Below are 17,936 nucleotides of genomic sequence, written 5' to 3' on the forward strand. Positions count from 1 at the left end.
AGTTCCAGTTCCAGCGAAGGTCAAAGAGAACAGAGTACAGTGGTTCAGGCACATGTGCAAGAAACAGAAGACAATCTAATGAGGAAGATTTGGGACAAACAAGAAGAAGGCAAGAGAAAACAAGGGCATCCAGCAAAGTGATGGCTGGGTCGTGTGAGAGGAGAGATGAGACAGTCAGGCATAACTGTCAAAGAAGGTAGGAAAGGGGCATTGAATGTACACCCTTAGCCCATGTAATGGGAAAAAGATAGCTGATGATGATGATGATAATGAATTGCTAATACTTAAAAAGATCGAATTAGTGACTATATGTTAGCCTATTTGTAAAATATTAATGTAGCATTGAATAAACTTTATAAAGCAACAAATCCTACACAAATACTTAGCTCTCAAAAAGTGTTATAATTTTAGCTGTAGCTCTAAAATATCAATAATATACTGGGAATTATCTATATTACTCAAGTTTGATTGGTTGGTATAAAAAATAAGACATAAGTCACTCTATGAATGGTATGAAATAAATCTTAGGTATAAATAAATACAGTTATAAGCTAAATTATCATAGAAATAAACTTCTGTATATTTCCATTATTTATGTCTTTAACCATTGTATTTATATATATATTGTTGTAGTAAAACATATTAGAAATACATTCATAATTCTATACTTAAATCACTAGTTTATTATTTATATTGATATTGATATTAACTGTTATTGCAAAATATAAATTAATTTTATCAGCTGTCATGTTGACTTTACTATGAATAAAAATGTAAAGGGAAAGGCGAACATTAGAGCGAATATAATAAAAGGTTCAGACTTTTTACTATGGAATGCAAGGGTCTGGATTTTCATAAAATTTATTGCCAGAATGCTTATCTCCTAAAATACCATATTCAGAAAAAAAATTAATTGAACTTTAGATTAAATTATATAGAAAGGACTTACTTGACTACAGGTAAGAAACATGATGAGGCTTATTTGCATGCTACTAAAAACTGCAATAAATTATGCACGTTATATGAATTTTGTTCTGCTAATGTATGTAATATGGTCTCCCAAAAATCAAACTTCATTAGTTCATAGCACATTATCTAAGGCAATTCTGCAATGTTCTTTGCTTTCTACAATGTATATTTAGCAACTGTGTTTGTAATGAGTAATCATAACTACACTTAGCAGGGTCTAATTGGAAATACTTCTGGTTGCAGTGGAAATTATTTTGTTATTAATTTAAGGCTCTCACTTTTACTGCGATAAACATTAGCTATTTGAAAGGTAAATATACTACGGATGATACTTTTGCTGAATGAACACAGACATTTGACATGTATAAAGTGTGTATCACAGGACTGATAGTTTATTCTGCCGTTAAATGCAGACCCTTGGTAACCTCAAAAATACACTAGAAAGTCAAGGATTAGTAATATGTAGACTGTGAATGCAAATGTTAAAAATGGAATGCAAATGGCCTACCTGATATATTACCTCCTTTGTCCTACAGGGATGAAATCTACTGTCAGATCTGTAAGCAGCTGTATGGCAATAAAGTGAAGAGCTCACTGGCTCGCGGATGGATTCTGCTGTCTCTCTGTCTTGGCTGTTTTCCACCCTCAGAAGTATTTCTAAAGGTATGACCTCTTCCCTTCATCTCATTAGAAGTCCACCAAAAAGCCTATTGGTAAGTTTAATTGGTATTCCTTCCTCGTATGACAAGGTCGCTTCCTCTAAATGTGATGCAGAACCCCAAAAATAGCAAAAGGAATTAAACTATGTTTATAAAGGATGACTTACTGAACAGAAAAGGAGGACATAAGAAGTTAGATCAATACAAAATCATACTTTTTCTACAGTTTAGGTCCAAACCTATGGTAAGGCTAATCAGGTAGCTTCCTTCCTAGGCCAATCTTACTGTTCAGTGATCAACCTTTCCATTGTAACAATTCAGGTCCATGAAATTCTAAGGCACAGAATTAAAAATGTGCCATGTTGATGTTATTTTGGAGTCAGATTAGAGACTGACTGCACCAACACAATGATGTAGCCAGAGCAGAGATAAGCTTTGCATTATGATGGAGCAAGAGCAGACATGAGCTGTGGCAGCACTATGATAGAGCCAGAAAAGAGATAACCTATGTTGGCACAATGAGGTTTCCTGCACATTATGATGGAGCAAGAGCAGACATGGGCTGTGGCAGCACTATGACAGAGCCAGAAAAGAGATAATCTGTGTTGGCACAATGAGGTTGCCAGGGCATTATGATGGAGTAAGAGCAGACATGGGCTGTGGCAGCACTATGATAGAGCCAGAAAAGAGATAACCTGTGTTGGCACTAGAACAGAACTAAAGTGATGATTTGTGTTCACACTATGATAGACCCAAAGCAGAGATGACCTAGACTGTCTTTCTGATGGAACCAGAGAACAGATGAGCTGCATTGCTATGACAGAGCTAAAGCAGAGATTAGACAGGGAGGCTGAACACTGAAAGGACAAGGCTAGGAATAACAAAAACTAAATGTCTACATCCTGACATAAAAAAACACATAAAAAATGAGGTTGAAGGGAAGGAGCAGCTTCTATAGCAGTGATCATTATAACACCTAATGTTATGGTGAGTTCAAGTTACTCAGTGGTACTATTTTCTTTATACTGATCACTGCTGCAGTAGCCTTATCTATATGGGTAGATTACCATAGCCAGCTATATTTGGGAGATGGAAGGAGAAGGGTCCAGGAGTCCCTTAAAGAATGGTCCTAGCAAATCCTGATCTACAGCCAGAGAAGGACTCCATCTTATAGTGTTTTGTAAATGTATGTACAGAGGACTGAGTTGCTGTTTCTAGAATACTTCTACAATCCAACCCTTTCCAAAGGGCCATAGATGAAGCCAAGGTCCTTGTAGAGTGGGCTATGACCCTGCCTGGAATAGATTTGTCATGGTGAGTATAACAAAAGGTAATAGCCTTAAGCAACCATTTGGAAATAGTCTGTTATGACACAGGTTTTCCTTTCTTATTACCTTCAGAAGAAATGAACAATTGATCTGAAGATCTTAAAGATTTAGTTCTGTCAAGATAGTACCTGAATTGTCTGTGGACATCCAAGGTATGGTATATCCTTTCTCCCTCATTTTTCGGTTCAGGAAAGAAAACAGGAAGATGGATAACCTGACCTAAAGTAAACTCAGATACCACTTTAGGAATAAAAGAAGGATTAGTTCTTAAAGAAATGCTGTCCTTGTAGAAAATGAGGTAGGGTTGACTTACCATAAAAACTCACAACTCAGATAACTTTCTTGCAAAGATCAGAGCAATCGGTTAAACTGTTTTCCATGTTATGAACCTCAGGTCAGTGAGATTAGCTGGTTCAAATGGAACAAGTTTTCACTTCTGTAACACAAAATTAAGATCTCAAGGAGGGGCACCGGTTTTCTTAGAGGCCTCCTATGCAAAACCCCTTTCAAGAACATTTTGATATGCAACTACCTTGACAGAGGAGGATCCATGGGCAGATGTGAAATGACTAATAAATGAACCTTGACAGAGGAATAAGAAGGGCCATCATATAGTAACGCACACAAATATTGTAAAAATAAGAAAATAACTAGTCCCGAAGGGGTGCTGATTATGTTGTTGACACCAACTAGAAAACCTTTTCCACTGGCTATTATATGATTTTCTAGTAGCAGGTCTTCTTACCTCCATTAGTGCCTGCTACATGTCCTCAGTAAACAGGTGCCTAAAAAGAATTAAGACCCTATTATCCAGGCAGTCAATTGAAGATGATTAATGCCAGGGTGTAATAAACACTCCTTTTCTTGTGTGAATAGATCCATTCTGTGAGGAAACTTGTGATAATTGCTCCTGGCCATCTCCAAAAGAAGGGACAAATGCAGTTGTCTGGGCCAGTTGTAGTTGGGCATCATCACAATGATCTTGGGGGATTCCTTCTGAATCTTCAGAAGTATCCTAAATAGTAGTGGAATGGGTAGAAAGGCATACAGGTACATTCCTCGCCAAAATTAAAGAAAGGGTATCCATCTTCCAGGCCTTCTTACATGGTGGCCTGGAAGAGATTTTTGCCAGTTGATTGTTCAGAGAGAAGGCAAAGAGGTTTAATTGAGGAACTCCACACAGATGGATCAAATCATGGAAGACCACTCCAGATCTAGTTTCAATTTGTGAGTGCCTGCCTTGATCTTGCTCAGCTTGTCTGCCGCACGGGTTTGCTCTCACAGAATGTAGGATGCTTGTACAGCTATATCCCAAGTTAACATGGCTAGTCTGCACAGGGGGTATGACCTGGTTCCCCCTTGCTTGTTGCTGTACCCTATGACAGGAAACCAACGATGGTTCAGAGAGCTGAGTGCCTTAATCAGGGCAAGCATCTATTTGATATTTATTTGCTTTCATTTGTCCTTGGTGTCCCACACTCCCTGGACTTCTATCTCTCCTGTAACTGTTCCCCAAGCAAAGTCTGAAGCATTTGTGGTGGCTGACTGCTTTAGAGCAGGGGGGGAGAAGGGGATTCCTTGATTTAGAGATGTCTGTAGTCTCCACCAAGTGATTTCTCTTCTGACAAACCCCATTACTAGGATCTGAGACAATAAAGGGTGTTGATACTGGGACCAAAGAGATTTCAGATAGCACTGTATCTTTCTCGGGTGAAGTCTTGCCAGGGGTACCATGAGAATCACAAATGGAGTGTGACCCAAAATCCTGAAGTATTCCCTCTCAGTGACCAAAGTCTGAGTGGAAATCCTTATGAACAGATCTAAATAAATATTTTTTTTTTCCTAAGGAAGAAAAGCTCTTTGAACTGAGTGTCTAGTTGACATACCAGGAGCACAATCCTGTGTGAGGGAGTCAAAAATACGTTTTATTCACTAGAAGAAGCTGTAGATAAAACATTCCTCATACTTTCACAATATGTCAGAATAAGCTTTAACATATGAGCTGACAACTTAAAATTCTGAAAATTTAAAGTTGCAGAAGTATGTACTTTTTCCCAAACCTATCAATAATTTTCCCACCCTTATTAAAAAGAGTAGGATTGGAATTCACTAGTGCTTAGCAGCGGAGGAGTCAACTAAGGCTATAGCCACTGGGTCAGGTTTGGCAGTAACATATAATAATGTAAAAGACTGAGGAACTTTAAACATTCTATCTGCCTTTTTAAGGACAGCTGACTGACTATCAGGAACATTGCAGACAGTAATAAACACATCCTCTAAAGCACACAAAACAGGAGAAATGGTTGTAGGATCTGGAAAATCCTGCTGTAACAACTCATAGTATTTTCTGAGGGACTGAGAAACCTCAGTGTTCTCCCACTGAAAACACTGGGACAGTCTAACAATAGTCTCAGAGAAAGAGAAGTCCCCAGAGGGAGAATTAGAAACGGAGCTCTTGTCTGAGTCTGAATCAGAAATCTGAGGACAGAACCCTGAATCCATCCCTGTGTTTTCCTGTTCAGATTCAGAATCTTGAATGTCTTCAGGAAAGGAAGTATCCCTCTTTCTTTTAGCAGAAACTACTCCACAAGAAAAATCAACAGCCTGAGTCAAACCTTTAGCCAGGCAAATTGCTAGCCTGCTGTGGTGGCAAAGGCTATTTACCTAACTTTATTTTTTTTTGTGGCTGGAAGAAGGATGAACCATGGGAATGACAATCTGTTCCATGGTCAAGCCAAGCTGTGCCTCTGTCCCGGGGAAAACAAGCAACAAATGCCAGTAAAAATAACAGTATACAAAAGTTATGTTTTTATCTGCCCTGTTAAGGAAAGCACATGACAACCATCGATCCCTGCAAGTCTAAGAAGATTGTGCTCTTTGGTGGCAGAAACGCTCTAAAGGGTTTTGCGCCCAAACTTGTCTGCTTGAAGTCTAGGTGTATGGAAGGTGATCTGAAGCTTTGGAAGCTGGCCAGCTGTTATATCCTTGGCAGGATATACTGCAGCAGTGATCAATGTGAAAAACAATTGTCATCTATGCATATCAGCAGCCATAATCACATGATTATGGCTACTTGAAGGCAGAATGAAAATATTTGCATTTTCCAAGCAGAGACGTCCTGGCACCTTTTGAAATATAATATAACTAATCCGGTTCCAGTTGTCCTTGCCATGCTCTTCCCTTCTTCACTGGAAACATATATAGTCTTAGCTGGTAGCCAAATAACAGCATGGAAAACTGAATATATGTCAAAAACAGGGACTGTCATCTAAACTACATCACTCTCTTTTGTTGTAGTACAGCTTTTGCCAAACTAAAGTATATAGTTTTGTGGCTCATACCCACTTAAGTCTCAGCAGATCCCCTTTTAATACTCGAACGGCTATATCATTGAATCTAATTACTGCAGTAAAAAACAAAATGCCTGAACTGTGAATTTTTCCCAGGGCAAGTAAACACTTGCCCAACATGCTCTTTTCTACATTGTAGTGTAATTCTGGGGTTGGTATATATATATATATATATATATATATATATATATATATATATATATATATATATATATATATATATATATATATTTATATACATAGTTAGGAGGTGTGGGTGTGGAGGGGTGCATCTCCCTTCCTAGGTGGGTTTTATTTACTCAAGTGTGTGTTTTGTTGAAGGTTGGGCAAGTGTTTACTTGCCCTGGGAAAAATTCACCATTCGGGTATTTCATTTCCACGATTTTTGTCTAGGGAAAATGAAATTTAACGATATGGCCATTTCAGTATCAGAAATAGATCCGTATCAGCATATGTGTGCATACAGTCAAACCTGTCAGGGGAGCTGAAAGCAGTACAGAAAAAGGAAATGATAGAAAAAGGTAGGAAAAGCTGGTAACTATTACTTCAAATGATCTTGCTGAGATGGCACCCAACATTTCCCATCACTACTCAATTTATCTTCTGACATACAGAAGTAACACTATGACATGATTGACTGAAATCTTCACAACAGATTTTCTTACTAGCTCTAGGTCACTACTGCAAATATACTTCAAAAGGAAATAAGACCAAAATATCACAAGTTGTCAACACAAACATTTTCACCAGTTCTGTATTTAATAGAAAATTTAACTCAAATGGCACTGAGAAGCAAATATCAGCAGTGATAGTTACTAGATATAAGTCAGTAACAAAATCCTTTTCTTCAGTGTTGAGGTAAACTGCAAGCTTCACAAAAGAAAGCGGATATTGTTTACATGCATAATGGAACTTAGCAGTGGTTCGTTGCAGGAACATATAGTACTTTCTTCACATTCTCATTATGCAGTCGGAAAATTATAATTTTACCAGCATATTAAACAGCAGAAATAATAACAAAAATGCCTATGTAATATTTTTGTCTGTTGTAGAACACAGCAACAAAATAAAACAATAAATACTTCAAAAAATGTAACCTACAACATAAACCTAAGCCTACAACATAATATATTATTTTGGGGGTTGGGTTTATGTAAGATTTATTCACAAACAGTTTGTAGTTTCTTCATTCACATTTTACCCTCATACTGGTACGGTGGTGGTGCTGCGGTAGCGTTGTCGCCTCACAGTTAGTCGTTGCCCGTTCGATTCTCAGAGCGTCTTTTGTGTGGCGACATGCGTGAATGGGCGTTCCTTCGTTGAAGGTTGTGCGTTAGGCCCGGCAAGCCAGCACGTAAAAATCTACTGCCAATCATTAGCGGACCGGAGTTCCACCGTGGCGACCCCTAACTGGGAAAAGCCGAAAGACACAACAACTGATACTATGTGAGGTGTGAGTCCTCCCCAGATTTAACACATACCTAAAATTGGCATACTGCCATATTCTAGGTCTTTAGGTAGCTACTGGGCATGCAGTCTTGCTCAAGGTCACACTAGGAAAATGAAGGCTGAGGGAATCAAACCCTACACTGCAGGAAATATCTTGTTAACAGCTCATAGCTTTAATGCTTTGCAATAACTGTCAATTATATTGAAATTGTATCTTTTACTTGTACGAGGATACAATTCTGTTACCACAACAGAGCTATAAAACTTACAGATTGTCCTTATCTGTCTGCTATATAACATGGATTTCTTGAGATGCACTTATTTTGTTTGCATAGTAAATAGTCCTTGGCTGAAAAGCAGCCAGCCTGGTCTATTCCATGTATGTGTTCAAAATGAAGACAGACAGATAGTTAAATACCAAAGCAAGGAATCAGACAAGGACAGAAGTCCAAATACCTGCTTACCAGTCAAAACAATAATATTTATCCATTCTGCACTAAAAGTTCCACATTATTGCATGCTCTAAGAACTCATAGCAACTTATTTCATTTAACCACAACCCCTTATGTTAACCATAACTTGAATAATTTATTTTTGTTTAAAGTCCTAATTAACTTTGGTTCTGTAACCAGCCTATTTCTACTGAGTGCTAATCATATAAAGAGATATGGAATTAAGATAACCTAATGTACATATAAGGCCTGTCTATATTTTGTCATATTCATGCACCCTGGTTTCAAATTAAATGCTCCATATACCTGTAGGATACTAATTTGTGATAAAAGCAGGTCATGTGTTACAAACATTTGAAGGCTAACACTTTCTTATCCAGGGCTACTCACAACTGAATATCACTATTTCCGAGTGACTTTTAACTGATCCCTTGTGCAGCATTCATTGCCAACTCTGTAGATGGAGTCTGCCGCCATGCAGGGGCACTTGTGTAAAATTTGATACCCTGGTTATAATGCCTAGTTGAAGATTTTTGTTCTGCTCAAACCCCCTATGTAGCCCTCCCCCAGAATTAAGGTTTCCCTGTTGTGCCTGCAGTTAACATTTCAGAGCAGTCAGGCCTCCTTATTTTGAGGTATCCATAACTCCTTTGAGTCAGCTCTTCTGGATTACAACACTTCCAAATCCAAGCCTCTGATTTTGTATTTATGTTACTCATTAAACCTACTGAATTCTTTTGTTTTCAGTACCATCTCTCATGTTATACAGTCCTGTTTTCACCTTAGTATAGCAGCACAACTTTCCTGCTAATCAAAGTTTAGTTCTTTCTTTTTGTAAAGTAATTTCCTACTGTGATTTAATCATGACATCACTTGCTTTATCTCTTTGGTTGCTTATCAAATACCCTGCTTGATTTTGCGGTGCTTTGGATGGTTACGCACCTTTTTTACCTAGCTGCACTTCATTTTTACCTTACCACCGATTCTAACCACTCTCATATCATTATGTTAATATGTCAACCACACTTACAACCATATCAGTCACATGTCACTTCTGTATCCAAGTAGATGGCATCACTTATCTTGTCTCCTACATACTGCTCATCCTCTTAGTGCAAGAAATCTGAGCAAAGCCAAAAATAATAGGGGGAAAAGACCCCAAAATAGTAACAGATTTTAATTATTGCTTTTATAAACTTAGAAAGCTGCTAGAATAACAGGGTTTGTATTAGCATGCATCTTCTGAAGGATATGAAATCTGAAACTTATATGTTGTGTCATTGTTTAGTGACTTCAGTCCTCGATGATATGTCAGAAAACCAAGAATGTTATGAGGAACAGACCAAAAATATGAGGAAAAAATGTGGACATTCCGCACAAATCCGGACAGCTGAGAAATATGACCAAAAGCCAACTATCATTCTATAGCAGAAGAATACCTGTCAAAATGTGGAAAAAAACAGGCAAAATATGGAACACTACTTGTCAAAATGTGGAACTGTTACTAATAACTTAATCTTTCAGGGAAGCAAAAGTTGGTTACTTTTTACTTATAACAAGTTCTTTAGATGAATTAATATTATTCTGTATAATTAATCAAGGATATCAGTTTAAAATATTATTAACACTCAGTGTGGAACTTGGAGAAACATGGACTTTTTAATGACTTGAAATGAGGACCATTCCTCATAATGAGGTGCATTTGAGATGTATGGTGCTAAGTGTATATGCTGCACTTATTAAGCTGACCAAACACTGTTATTATATAGTTCACACTTGATTGTTTCTTTATACTTACTGTAACTAGGCCATACTTGGAAAAGTGCCCTAAAGGTTGCCACAGTATAAAATAAAACAAATGAAAAAAATGAATAAATAAATAAAAAGTATATCTTGAATCCATATTACTATTCTTATATTAAGGGACTGTAAGAATATCAGTGTCCTTGAAAAATAATCTCACGAAAAAGCCTGTAGTACCAAGATAAAGTTACCAAAAACATAGGTATGGCTTTCTTTCAGTGTTTTGCATGACATGGACCCACACACCCACTATGTCATGACTCTGAATGTTTGTAGTGACCCATTTTTTAAACTTCCATTACATTATTATTGCATGCCAGCTTTACAATGCATTTAAGTTAGCCGCCACTTCCTTTTTGCTGTTTTACCACTATGTTCCTAACAGTAAGTAGGTCAATAATTTAGTCTTAAGTTTTGCTTGTGTGTGTGTGTGTGTGTGTGTGTGTGTGTGTGTGTGTGTGTGTGTGTGTGTGTGTGTGTGTGTGTGTGTGTGTGTGTGTGTGTGTGTGTGTGTGTGTGTGTGTGTGTGTGTGTGTGTTTGCTGGTCAATGGTTCAGTTAGCTATTCTTGAAAAGCAAGTTGTTTTTGCTGTAGCTACTGTATGGCTACTTCACATCAGTAGTTGCTTAAGTAATAGAATTGTGTAGTAGCATTTTAGCTGTTCACCTCATATATTATATATAACTACATTTTCTATTTTCTATATACCTGTGGTTTATATGTATGCTAATATGCATTGTATGCAGATTACATTGTCGGCATATGTTTGAATTAGCAGTTCTTGGATTGCCAGTATAATTTGTTTTACAGAGTATATGCCTTTGTCTGACTTAGGTCTTGGCTGAAAAGGGTGCCTCGATCAGCCACCCCCCCCCGTCCCCAACAGCTATTAAATAAACAAATAAGTCACATAACCACCTAATAGTTTCAGCATGAATGTCTTAATGAATGGATCTAGTTATTACTTTTGTATTTAGTGAAAAGCAGGACCAGATATTTAGACAATTTTGGCTTTATATGTCTACAAGAGCTCTGATTTGCACTTTTTGTGAACAATGACAGTTACATTTTAATGCACTGTTAATTTTATTTTTGTTTAGTTCCTCCTTAATTTTCTCAGAACTGGACCACAAGGCTATGCATCCTACTGTGCTGAGAGACTAAAACGAACCTACATGAATGGAGCCCGAAGCGAACCACCAAGCTGGCAAGAACTAGAGGTATTCATATGCTTAACACAGTCTGAAGCAAAATAGAAATGTCAGTTAAACTCTAAGGTATATTATGATGGGCATTATTCTATAAAAATGATATTCCTGGTTTGTGTTAAAGCAGAAAGGAAAGCAGAGTAATTACATAACCTCAGAAGAAATTTCATCATGAATAGCAAGAATTATTGTACAAAAGATGCATTTTTTCCTGCAACAGTATTAGAAGTCATTTGCCTGACCTATGCATAATGTTGTATTGTATAGGAATGCCACAATTATGCTCCAAAGGTGGGAAAAGCATAAACTTATTCTTGCATCAGAATGGTGCTTAACAAACATTTGTTATGCACCCTGTAAACATTGATAAGATTTGGTCTCCACTAAGGATTATCAGAGGCTAGTGATGGCCAGCAAAGAATAAGGGAAGAAGGCAAAGCGGCTTTAAAAGCAGTTAGTTGCTTTGTTCCTTCACACTTATAAAAAGAACAAAGTGTCAGGCAGCTTTAAACCACTCATTCTTCATTCAGATGGACACTTTGTTTCTACCTGCTGTCTGTCTGGCAGTTATGAGTGATTTATCAGTTTGCAAAGGCCTTGAAAGCCAATAAAAGACTCTGCAGTCATGCACTTTTTTCTGTAACTGGTAGTACGTGGTTCACATAAAACTCCATACCCTGACAAAAATTATGATGGGATCTCACTGATCATAATACTTATTGTTTTCTGCATGGATGCCAACATTCATTTCTGCAGCATCACTGTCAAGGTTTATTCCTTAACATCCATGTCTCAAACATATAATGTGGTTATCATAAGAGACCCATTCATAGGCCTCTGCATTGTTTAACAACACTGTGTCACAGCCTTTCCACTAGCCAGATGGCAGTGGTGGCTGGTGACTTCAAATCAAAGGGGGGGCTGTAGGAGACAGGTGAATGGGTGGGGTCAATGGGAAGGGGTGTGACCAACTAGAAAGGGGAGGAGCTATGCTCAAAACCACAAAAACTGTAACTTTAATTAAATACGCTGCCCTGTGTGCCAAACCATCATTATGAGAGTCCAATCAAGACAAAATGAAGTGTAGAAGAAAAAAAAATATTTCAATGCATTGGCTGCATGACAGCTTACTTAATATCTAGATGGAAACAAAAAGATTGTGAGGCATGAAAAAATAAATTACTTTTTAAATACATTCAGGGGCAGCTCGTGCTATAGGACTGCAGCCCTCCCACCTAGAAAACAAATAAAAATAAAACTAAGAAACACAAAAACAAACACCATAATTCCTGGACATCTGCACATGTGCGCATGCTGTAGATACACGGGAACACTCAGACTGCTTTCTCAGCAGACTAGATAGGGGGAAAGGCATCTTGGCCCCAAGATGCCCAGCAGTCTGTGCGGTGGTGACATCAAGGAATGGAGGCACTCCAGACTGAAGCAGCAGCAGGCTGGACCAATCAAGATGCATGTAGCAGCTAACGAGGTGCGCTGGACCAGTCGCAAGGATTTGGACTGTTCGGATATTGCTCATCGGCGGCAATTGGACTGTTTGGATATGTAGGGTTGCTCTTCGGCAAGGTGAGCAGTTATCTAGGCAAAGGGTGGATCATCGGCAAGGTGAGCAGTTATCTAGGCAAAGGAAGTGTGTCAGTGTGTGAAATGCCCCAGTTGCTATATACTGGTGGCTAGAGCAAACTCATGGTGGTGTGGTAGGGAATACCTCAGGCTTGAACCCTGTACCTTGTATGCAGGTGGTAAGGGCCTGAATTCCATACCCACCACCATTTGTAAAAAAAATTGCAGATTTTTGTCTCATATTTGAGCTGTTCTGTTCTTCATAATATCTGTGGTTTCTAAATGTTTAAATGCTTAGATATTTGATGGTGCAGTGGTAGCATTGTTGCATCACAGCTACAGGTTCTCAGGTTTGATTCTTAGCTGGGGTGCCTTCTGTGTGGGGTCTGCATCTTCTCCCTGTGTTTGTGTGGGTTTGCTTTTGTGTCCTCCCATGTTATAAAGACATGTGTCTGCCTTATTTCTTCCTGGGCCTCTGCTGAAAATTGTTTTTTGTTCCAAGTCAGACTGTCCTGGTTAACAAATGTTAAATAAAATTGACAGGCATTTGAATTTCAGACCAGGTTTCTGAATGTTTAATTCCTTAAATATTTGATAGTGCAGTGGTAGCATTGTTGCCTTACAGGTTCTCTGGTTTGATTCTTGGCTGGGGTGCCTTCTGTGTGGAGTCTGCATCTCCTACCTGTGTTTGTGTGGGTTTGCTCTGGTGTCCTGCCATTTTACAAAGACATGTGTCTGTAGTATTTCTCCCTGGGCCTCTGCTGAAAATTGATTTTGTTCCGTCAGACTTTCCTGGTTAACAAATGTCAAATAAGTAAAATTGACAGGCATTTGAATTTCAGACTTCATATTCTTCAGAAAATACATAGTAACACAAAACCTTTAATTCTAGCAATTATCTAAGTTTATAAGATGAATATTTGAAATTTGTCCCTATTTTTGGGACTGAATTCCCCCATTATTGGCTTCGTCCAGGTTTTTTGTGCTAAGGTTGACAGCTATGGCAAGAACTGAATTCACTGAATATGTTTGAGGGCTGTATTCCCTCATTACTGGGTTTGTCCAGGTGTTTTGTGCTAAGAGGTTGACAGCTATGGTGAGAACTGAATTCACTAAATGATAGCCATTTAAGTTTCAGTCTTCCTCCCTTTAACAAAGCAGCTGATTTGGCGTAGTGGTATGTTGCTCAGACTGTTTTGCACAGGGACCTTGGCAGTAAAATGTATGGTGGTAACACAGCATTTTATTCTAGCAACTTTCCAAGATTATACAAGCAATGTTTAATGTGTCCCTGGTTTTTGGGCTTTTGACCTCCCCACAATAAATTTTGGCTTTTTCCAGATTTCTTGTTCTGCGAATTTGAGATGCAGTTGAGTATTGAGTATATTTTACAAAGAGTTGAGAGCTGCAGGGTAAGAGAACTTTAGTGTTGCGTATGCTGAGTCTGCTTGCATTGTTAATAGCACAACAGGTTGTGTACTTGCTTTTGATTCAGAAGGCTGTGGGTTCTACTCCCACAAGGGGTGGATGCTGCCGTACTGAGAATGTCCTCTTTGGTGAAGATACTAACTATGAACCTGTTATCAGTTTGCCATCCATTTCCTACTGCAATATTACTAGCTTATCATATTTTTAAATGTAATATAGGCAATTTATTCCTCAGGGGCAACAGACACTTTATTTTTCGATGAAACCATGAAATATAAAGGTGTTTGCTAGAAGCAACCTCTTCATTAGTTACAGATTTCTTTAATGTGGAATTACTTAGATGACTTTTACTTCAGAGATTGTGCATATTTACTGATAATGGTGGACTGTAGAAGTTTGAGTAGACTTTTATGATGGAAATTTTCTGAATTGGGCAGTTTTGTCATTATTGGTGCATGCATTTTGTTTCATTGTTTACTGGAAAATGTTCAAAACAATAAATTTAAAATGCCCTCTAACAACTGTACTGTATTGTACAAGGAATATATTTTAGTAAAATCAGGAAGGTGTATCAAAGAGAACATGTATGTTTCATGTGCAAGGGGCCTATGATTTGATAACAGCCCAAAGTTAATCTTTATCTGCCACTGGCAAAATGTATTTTCTTTAAATGTGGGTTTCAATGCTGTTTCAATGAATGTGAGTTTCAAGGGCAGAGAAGTTTTAATGCTAAGTCTGTTTTCATTGTGAGACTGCATTGCTCTGTTTAGCAGATGTCTTAGTGTTTGTGTTGTAAAATGCAAAATAAAACTTTAAAATTAAGTCCAAATCATCATAAAAGTAAAGCAGTATGCACATTAGTGTTTATGGTAAATGGAGTGAAATATCCAAGTAATGGATCATTGGAATGGCTGCAGGGTGGAGGCTCCATTCAACCATGATTTTGTGAGGGGGAAGGGAGGCAAACTCAAAGACAGCCCTGGCTGACCTATATCTCCCAAATGTCCAGATTTCCACAGAATGAATAGATTTTTGCTTCTTATTTTTGGTTTGTTCCTCATAAAATTTGTGGTTTTCTGGCAAATCATTTAGGAATTAAGTCACTAAATAATGACAGACACTGAGTTTCAGACTTCATAACCTTCAGAAAAATGCATGCTAAAGTAAGACCTGTTATTCTATCAACTGACTCAGTTTATACAAGAACAATTTTTAGTACTGTTTATATGTTCCCCAATATATTTGGCCTTGTCCAGATTTATTGCATTAACAGGTTGAGAGGTACATGCAAATAAATTGCTTTATAGAATTAGGCATAGTCAAACCTTTCAGCTGTCCCCGAATTTGGCTCAAAATGTTGCTCTTCCCTTAATAATCCCTCCGCAAAATAGCAATTTTGGAAGAAAACATGGAGGGTTTACAATTAAGAAATAACTAATAATCAGTTATAGATTACTTTTATTTCAGAAATGCATGTAAATTCTTTTATTTTGTCAGCTGCTCAAGTTAGCAGTACTAATATTTTAAAAAGTGTCCCTTCTTTGACAGGTTCCCAGCTGTACTGTGTGGCTATTTTATATTTTTGCATCACATTTTAGGTCCATTTTTCATAAAATTGTGTTTTTTGGCAAATTAGTGGCAAATCATTAAAGACTGAAGTTAGAAAATGACAGACATTTGAGTTTCAGATTTCATACCCTTCAGAAAATTCATTCTAATGCAAGACCTACTATTCTATTATCTTTCTAAGTTTATAAGAGCAATATTTAAAAATTTAGGACTTTGTCCCACTTCTATGTATGGCTTTGTCCAGATTTCTTGCTCTGAGGTTGAGAGGTATGACAAATGTGTCAAGGCCATCGCAGTCAGCCAGAGACATTTCAAATTGTGACATACTTGTTACACCCCACTCCCCCATGTAGTGACTCTGGATGTGTCCAAGCAAGGCAAGGAGCAGTTATGCAGTGTAAATGTGCAGAGTATCCCCCATCCAAGGCAGACACAAGTACTACAGTGGCTTTTTATCTGTCCTTGATTTTGCAGAATGGTCTGGTTTAGGTCATATTTTTGTACTGTTGATTTATGCTTATTACTCAGAAAGTGCCTGTTGCTCTGTGTTTAACAAGCAATGCTTTAATGACCATCAGGTAAGCTTGTCTGAGATCATAAGATGCAAGTAAGCTTTAATAAGCATACTGTTAAAGAACTGCCAACATTGAAAGCCTTTCTGTTGTTGCCATGCAGAGAATACTTACATAACTAGATAAATGTATAAGCCTTGGGTATTGAAATGCATATGACAGTATTTGTAATAAAGGACAGGGTTACATTATTTTAAGAAGCTCATTACACTTGTTGGAGACTTCCAGTCATCTCTGCAGGCTTTACCCATAAACTAAACAGAATGCCAATCTATCATGTGTGGTCCATAACATGTACAGTAATCCTTTAAGCAATGTATCTTGAGCTTGTTTCTTGTTTGCTTTTCATTTTTTACTTTGATCATGTTTTCCCCATGAAACAAGTAGATAGTTGTCAGGCAGCAGGTCTTTTTTGATAAGAAACATTTTTACAAGTGGGGGCATCACAGAGATTGCTTCTTTCAGCATGTTACTTGGTACTTTAATAAAGCTGAATATAAATTATAATTAGAACTGCAATGCAAGGAGAAGTGGTTTGAGTTGAGTGCTGCTTGTTTTTCTTATACTTGATTTTGACTGACATTCCAGTAATGTATTTAAAAAGTAATTTATTTTTTCATGCATCACAACCTTTTTGTTTCCATCTAGATATTAAGTAAGCTGTCATGCAGCCAATGCATTGAAATATTTTTTTCTCCTACACTTCATTTTGTCTTGATTGGACTCTCATAATGACAGTTTGGCACCAAGGGCAGCGTATTTAATTAAAGTTAGTTTTTGTGGTTTTGAACATAGCTCCTCCCCTTTCTAGTTGGCTGCACCCCTTCCCATTGACCCCACCCATTCAGCTATGTCCTGCAGCCCCCTTTGATCTGAAGTCACCAGCCACCACTGAATAGCAGTAATAATAAGAATGAACAATTTATTATGGCAACACTTGATATTAATTCATTATTTACAGTTATTCCAAATGATTATGGACTTGAGTGTATTCGTGAATTTTTAAGCACAAATACAGATTTGGCAATAAGAAAGATAGCTACTATATGTGAGTTAGTTGATATAATTCTTAATAATAATGTGTTTGTATTTAATGAGAAAGTATATTTACAAATATCTGGGGTTGCCATGGGGCCATCCATGGCTAATGTGTATGCTAATCTCGTGTTGAATCAATGGGAGAGCAAATTTATATATTCTGGTGAAAGCTTTTGTGAGGCTAATCTAATGTTTTACAAGAGGTTTGTAGATGATTGCTTCCTTATATGGAGAGGTACACATGATGACTTGCAAGAATGTGTATCTTCCTTAGAAAGAACTACAGAATTCTTACATTTTAAATTATGTTCATCAAGGGAAAATATAGCATTTTTGGACATAAATCTATTTATAGACAAGGGAGAATTACATACGAGCGTGTATAAACAATCAGTGCATGCTAACAGATATACACACAGACGAAGCATGCACACCCCTCATACGTTCAAAGGTATAGTTAAAGGCCAGTTTTATATGGTAAGTAGATTAAACACCAAAGATGAACTTTGCAAGGAACAAATGGATGCTAT

The 17,936-nt window shown here is 37.6% G+C and overlaps 1 protein-coding gene across 1 annotated transcript in view; it reads left to right on the top strand.

Annotated features, from left to right (window-relative positions):
- Positions 1-17,936, top strand: part of LOC122801311 (unconventional myosin-VIIa-like) — a 951,466-nt gene that overhangs the window by 628,602 nt on the left and 304,928 nt on the right. The window contains 2 exon segments of the mRNA XM_044070855.1: positions 1,506-1,632; positions 11,111-11,230. Of these exon segments, the coding sequence (XP_043926790.1) occupies positions 1,506-1,632; positions 11,111-11,230 (247 nt within the window).

This window comes from Protopterus annectens, chromosome 4.part1 (assembly GCF_019279795.1).
Source record: "Protopterus annectens isolate FY-2018-M chromosome 4.part1, PAN1.0, whole genome shotgun sequence".
In the NCBI taxonomy this organism is placed as follows: Eukaryota; Metazoa; Chordata; order Ceratodontiformes; family Protopteridae; genus Protopterus; species Protopterus annectens.